Source organism: Mytilus galloprovincialis, chromosome 7 (genome assembly GCF_965363235.1).
Source record: "Mytilus galloprovincialis chromosome 7, xbMytGall1.hap1.1, whole genome shotgun sequence".
Classification (NCBI taxonomy): domain Eukaryota; kingdom Metazoa; phylum Mollusca; class Bivalvia; order Mytilida; family Mytilidae; genus Mytilus; species Mytilus galloprovincialis.
The window spans coordinates 89,156,439-89,163,822 of NC_134844.1; the positions used below are offsets into that span (position 1 = coordinate 89,156,439).

The 7,384-nt window shown below is 32.9% G+C and overlaps 1 protein-coding gene across 1 annotated transcript; it reads left to right on the forward strand.

Moving 5' to 3' along the window:
* The first annotated feature begins 778 nt into the window (after positions 1-778).
* LOC143083951 (uncharacterized) lies at positions 779-6,784 on the forward strand. Its single transcript, XM_076260371.1, has 2 exons — positions 779-1,008; positions 3,521-6,784. Exons 1-2 carry the CDS (start codon positions 997-999, stop codon positions 5,033-5,035), a joined length of 1,527 nt encoding a protein of 508 aa, XP_076116486.1. The 5' UTR covers positions 779-996; the 3' UTR covers positions 5,036-6,784.
* Positions 6,785-7,384: the final 600 nt, after the last annotated feature.

A 7,384-nucleotide genomic window follows, 5' to 3' on the forward strand; every position in this document is an offset into this window, starting at 1 on the left:
AGTGTTTATTTTTCAAACTTTTTATGTAAATAATGTTGGATCAAGATCGAGTCAGATTAAATTATTATCTATTAAATTATTTATTAAAAACTAAAACATGTATCCAATCTAAATTTTACACATATTATCACTTATATCAAAAGATTAAACAGAACACAATTTTTGTTTTATATTTAAAAAAAAAACATGTACGCTAAACTATGCACGCCAAGAAACGATGTACGCTTAAACGATACGATATACGCTAAACGAAACGATGTACGCTAAACGATACGGTATACGCTAAATGAAACGATGTACGCAAAATCATAGGATGTACGACAGAAGGGCGCTTATGTTATCGTTTATGGTATGGTTTATGGTACATGGTTTCGTTCGTACATCATTCGTTCAGCGTCCGTACAACGTTCGGTCAGCGTTTCGTTTGCATTCGTACATCGTTCGGGAAGCGTACGTACATCGTTCGGGCATCGTCCGTACATGGTTCGGGCATCGTTCGTATTGTTAACTTTTACGTTACACGGACTGTATCAATGTAAAAACAAAATGAGAATATTATGCACATCTAAATTTTCCATTAATAAAAATGAATTTCTGAATTCCATAGAAAAAAAATTCTCCAATATTTGAGGACATTGTAGACCAGCAACTGTTAAACACAACTGTGCTAACAATTAATACCGAGTAGCTACACATTCAAGAAACTCTTTCTTAACTTCCAGACTTTCCTCTCAGTTGCAACAAAAATGAAGATAATTATAACATGAACTTTTTTATTCTTTTCAGTTGCATATTTCCAAAGAATCTGAAACTGCAGACCATTGTTGTAACTTTGCCTTATCAGATCAATCAAAAGAATATACTGCTTCTTGTCAACATGAGCACAACCAAGTGTGTAAGAAATGTGATGACTTAACAGAAACCCTGGTAAAAATAGAGAAATCATCAGATGAAGTATTATATGAGTCAGCTGATCAAGAAGATGACACCATATACATGGTTGAACAGGTAAAAAATCCCATTGTATATTTGCTGATATCTTCCAATTACCCATAAAGCCCCTTACCGTTGAAGCTGAAGTAGACTTAGGGATTTCATCCTGTCTGTCTGATAAATCAGTTTTCCACATTTTTAGCTCACCTGGCCTGAAGGGCCAAGTGAGCTTTTCTCATCACTTGGCGTATGTCGTCCGTCTGCGTTAACTTTTACAAAAATCTTCTCTGAAACTACTGAGCCAAATAAAACCAAACTTGGCCACAATCATCATTGGGGTATTTATTTTAAAAAATTGTGTCCGGTGACCCGGCCATCGAACCCCGGCCATCGAACCCCAGCAATCGAACCAAGATGGCCGCCATGGCTAAAAATAGAACATAGGGGTAAAACGCAGTTTTTGGTTTATAACTCAAAAACCAAAGCATTTAGAGCAAATCTGACATAGTTTAATTGATTATCAGTTCAAGATCTATCTGCTCTGAAATTTTCAGATGAATTGGACAACTGGTTGTTAGGTTGTTGCCCCTGAATTGGTAATTTTAAGGAAATTTTGCTGTTTTTGGTTATTATCTTGAATATTATTATAGATAGAGATACACTGTAAACTGCAAAAATGTTCAGCAAAGTAAGATTCACAAATAAGTCAACAGGACCAAAATGGTCAGATGATCCCTTTAGGAGTTATTTCCCTTTATAGTCAACTTTTAACCATTTTTCGTAAATCTTAGTTATCTTTTACAAAAATCTTCTCCTCTAAAACTACGGGGCCAAATTAAACTTTACTTGGCCACAATCCTCATTGGGGTATTTAGATTAAAATTTGTCCAGTGACCCGGCCAACCGACCGCCATGGCTGCCATGGCTAAAAATAGAACATAGGGGTAAAATGCAGTTTTTGGCTTATAACTCAAAAACCGAAGCTTTAAGAGCAAATCTGATAGGGGTTGATATTGTTTATCAGGTCAAGATCTATCTGCTGTAACATTTTCAGATGAAGTGGACAACTGGTTGTTAGGTTGCTGTCCCTGAATTGGTAATTTTAAGGAAATTTTGCTGGTTTTTGTTATTATCTTGAATATTATTATAGATAGAGTTAAACTGTAAACAGCAATAATTTACAGCAAAGTAAGATCTAAAAATAAGTCAACATGACCAAAATTGTCGATTGACCCCCTAAGGAGTTATTGCCCTTTATAGTCAATTTTTAACAATTTTCATAAAATTTGTAAATTTTTACTAACATTTTCCACTGAATCCAATCATTATAGATAGAGATAATTGTACACAGCAAGAATGTTCAGTAAAGTAAGATCTACAAAAACATCACAATCACTATAAACACAATTTTGTCATGAATCCATCTGTGTCCTTTGTTGAATATTCACATAGACCAAGGTGAGCGACACAGGCTCTTTAGAGCCTCTAGTTTTATGTCATTCTTGAATATATTGATTTTATAGTTGGTGTATAGTTTAACCATGACAAATTACAGATAAAGTTCCAATTCTGTTGTGGTCTGATGATTTTTGCAAAGTTATGGTTCTTGAACTAAAAAACGTAATCAGTCTTTGACACTTTTTTTCATGATGTTTAAAGATTTTGATTTTATATTTGGTATATAATATAGTTTAAATATGACAACTGATACATCAAGTTCCAATTTTGTTTTGGTAGAATAAATTGTCAATCCTTAGGAACTATTTATTGCCATGTTATAGTCTTAGAATGGTGGATACTATTCATGCTGGTTTGTGTCCACACTTGTTCATTAATAATATTTGGCAGAGTATTCATCTGTATATGTATATCTATACTGCATATATCATAATGAAAAAAAAATATGAATGAGGGTAAATGTTTATTACACAAAAGTCCATCTTAATAAAATTGAGAATGGAAATGGGGAATGTGTCAAAGAGACAACAACCCGACCATAGAAAAAAACAATAGCAGAAGGTCACCAACAGGTCTTCAATGTAGCAAGAAATCTTAATACCAGGATAAGATAAAACTGGTATGAAATGATGCTGCGATATCATTGTTTATCTTCATCTAAAAGTCAAATTCCAAAAAAAAGAACTGAGTAACTGTATTAAATGAAAACATACTGTATTACACGTCAAGTAAAGGGAAATACTGAATTCACATAGTGCAAGAGATCAAACAAATTAGGTTATCTATCATCAACATTTTTTTGTGTAATACATATACCTTAATATCCCCATGAAACACAGTGAATTACAAAATGATACATTCATTACAAAAAGAAAGAAAGTAATAATGTCAATCACTAGAAATATAAATGAATCTAATTTCAAATTAGCTACAAGCAAGCATTTTTCTTACACCTATGTGAGAACCATCAAATAGTGTTCTTATTTTACAATAAAAGAGCATTATAAATAATAAACTCCTTTTGAAATTACAGCTCTAAACCCAACTTTAACTTATATAAATAAATGCACCATTTCACATATTTACTACCGGTAATATTCATGTACCTGTATAATATTTTATATTTCAGAGTATAAAGGCCGTCCAAGAGTGGAAGAAACACCTCCTGAGATCCTATAACCAGGACACAGCAAGAAGCAAAATTCTGCATAAATTATCAAAAGATGAAGTTTTGGTAGAGAGAGACTGGGCTATGAAATTCCTGCCCATGCGCTATAGAGAGTCTCAGTCTAAATGGTTTGGCAAAAGAGGGTTAAATTGGCATGTTAGTGTAGGATCATATCATACTTCTGATACGGATGACCTAAAAATGCAAACTATTATCCATGTCTTTGATAATGCTTCCCAAGATGCAAGAACATCAAATGCTGTACTAAGAAACACTCTCCAACAATTTCAACAAATGAATCCTTCCCTCAAAAAGGCTTACATAAGGTCAGACAATGCTGGATGTTTCCATGGTTTTTTGGCAGTCAGTGAAATAGCACTTATCAACGAAGAAGAAAACATTAAAGTTGTGCAAATGGATTTTGCTGATCCTCAGGGAGGAAAATCTATCTGTGACAGGAGGGCTGCACACATAAAATCAGCAATTAGAAAATATGTGAATGAAGGACATGATGTGTGCACTGCAGCTGATTTTAAGAAAGCACTTCAGGTATGCAGTTTAAGAAATGTAGCTGTGGTTGTTGCACTTCCTCCAGAGAGCTGTAACAAGAAAGAGATCAAATCTCAAATTAATAATATTACAACCCTAAACAACTTTGCCTACCAACAAACAGGTATAAGGGTGTTCAGACAGTATGGCGTAGGGGAAGGAAAGTTTCTTACCAATTCATCACTAAAGCTGCAGTTGTTGAGTTGCAGTAATATTACTGTCGTAGAAGCTTTTGCTGGCCACCTTAGTTCAATTCCATCCAGAACAGCCAGGCAAGGTGTTATAGTTCAAGAATGCAGAAATGAAGCATCAAATATTGCAGTAGATCAATCAGATGTTGATATTGAGGAAGAGATTGATGATATTGGGAGCAACCTGTTTACCTGTTCAGAACCAAATTGTCTATCAACGTTTAGCAAGTATGGTAATTTGGTCAGACATTTGGATGTTGGTTCTCATAGAATAAAACCAATGGTTTCATCTTTAATTGATAAGTCTAAGATACAATATGCTAGTAAAATTGAACAGAAATTGGTTGTTTTACCTAGCTGTTGCCACGAAACTACAGAACGTGAAAATTCCTGCAAATTGTGTGAAGGATGGGGTCTAAAACAAAGACGAACTGTAAAAAAATTCACGACCACACAAATTTCTTTCTTGAAGGAAAAATTTTCAAAGGGAGAAAGAACTGGACACAAGTGTGACCCAGAAGAGGTTTCCCTAGAAATGAGAAGTGCTAAAAGCAGTCTTGGAAAAAGATTTTTTTCCAAAGATGAATTTTTATCAGCTACTCAGATTGCTTCATATTTTAGTAGACTTGTTTTCGAGAAAAGAAAAACAGCATGCAATTCTTATGATGAAGAAGATATGGAAGCTGGAATAGCTGCAGAGACATTGGAAGAGTTACAAGTGTTGGCCAGGAACTAACTTTACCACTAACTTTGTTATATTATTCAATTTGTAGTCTATGCTCAATTATGGTATTTCTGTTTAATTGTCTTTCTTAAACTCTTTTGGGTTCCAATTGGTCTATAGAAAATAGCCTGTTTTTAAATATTTCTGTATTATTATAAGATAAAAAAGATGATATTTATTGTTAGATCCCTCTCTGTCTTTCCATCATTATTATTTTGGTGTCTTTAACTTTTGGGGGAAAAATCATTCAATAAGCAAAACATGATTTGCAGAACAGGATGCAACCCTCTGGCGCACTGTGAAAAGTCGTAAGGTTGTAAGTCACTGGCGTAGATGGAATAGGCTCGTAAACTTGATCTGCTGCAATTCAAATCTTGCTTAAAATGTAAATGTATTCATTGTTATGAATTCATGTCTTTTGATAAGGTACATCATAAATATTCTATGTTAATTTTATGTTAAAAAACTCTCAGTCATGGCTTACTGACTGAATTATGTCCATGGTTTAAGTTTATGATAAGTTTATATTGTAAGAAAAGTTATGATGTTTGGTATGTAGTTGAATAACCATTGACATGTATATATATACTATAGTATCCATGAAACTATATGACCCGACACCTTCAGACATGGTTCATTGACTTTTTAAGTTCAAAGTTAAAGTTAGGCATCTATGGTGCTCAGGAAGGGTAAGCGTGACTTGCATCTTGCATGAAACATACATATGTTTCTCACAATGGTTATGTTCTGGAATGGAGAAATGGGATTATGAGTATGTGTTTATCATTCAGTAAATTATTACAACTGTTGTAAGCTGAAAAATCCTCACTTTTCTAATTTGTCATATAAGGTTGTTAATACCATTTGATTTTTTAACCTATATCAAAGTTGTCTTGGTTAGAATGATAGAAATATAAATGATCTGGCTTAGCTTTGTGTTGCAAAATTCAAAATTCTTCTTACTTTTTATTAAATTTTATCGCTCCAAGATTTTTTTTAACCTTTTTAGCACTTTTAAAAAAATGTTTCATGAATAAGGTACAGCCAGCAATAATTGACATTGGTAAACAATTATATACCCATCTTTAATCATAAAAAAAGATATTCTGTTCTCAACACTTGATAAAAAGTAATAATGAAATACGTTGCTATGGCCTTTATTTGGTTGCTATGCAACATTTTTCTTCAAAATATTGATATTTTGAATCTGATTATGTGTGAAACATATTAAGTGTTGTTTATATATATGTTAATTCTCGTGGTATAATAAAACACCAGTATTTTTAAGTCTATTCTGGAAAATAAGATTATTTTTTTTTGATTTTTTAAAATTTTCACCAATGCTAAAAAAAAAATTTTAATCATTTGCTACCCATTTTTTTTTTTTTAATAAATTATTATACTATAAATGAACAGGGAATAAGAAAGAACTTCAAATTAACTGTTGCGATTTTTTTTTAATTGGCATAGGAAAAATGGTGTTTTTCGCATTTATTATTATTATCAAAAAGTTGTAAGTTTTATGTAACCATAGCAACAGAAAAAATAATTGTTCACTTAATTTTTTTTTTTTTATTTATAAAATAAATGATTAAGCAATGATAACTTATAAGATACCATATGCTTCAGCTTTTTGTTCTTTTCAAAGCTGAAAAAGCTGTATATTTTGTTTAAATTATTGCATTTTTAGTCCGTATAAAGTGTATTGTATTTAGTTGCTATGGAAACCATCAAATTTGATAAAAATTGAAAAAAACTTTATTTATGTGTTATTCTTGTTTCAGCTGAGCATTTATCATCATTTTTATGAAAATAAAAAAATATCACTTTCCAACCTTAGCTCAATGATTCATGTCCCAACCTTTTCTAAAACAACTAGAAGTAATGGTAAACACTGATTGGGTCCATTTTGAGAAGGCTAAACGCTTCTGAGTGGTTGATTCAGGGGGGGGGGGGGGGGGTTGCTAAACGGCGGAAACGGAAAACTGAACTGAATAAAGAACTATGAAAATCAATAGATCTTGTCTTGATGGTAATTTTTGCTTTTAAAGTTTCTATCTATTTATCATTAGGGCACTCTATTTCAATATAACAGGCGAACATGCGAGTGAGAAAATTCGTCATAGAAGGTCGATAACTCCTATTTATAAGAAGTCATGAGAATGAAAACGGGGAATTTGGCAAAGAGGCAACAACCCGACCAAAGAGCAGACAACATCCGAAGGCCACCGATGGGTCTTTAATGCAGCGAGAAAATCCTGCACCCGGAGGTGGTATCAGCTGGCCCCTAAATAAAATTGTGTACTAGTTCAGTGAAAATGGGCGTCACACTAAACTCCAAAACATACAAATGAGATAAAA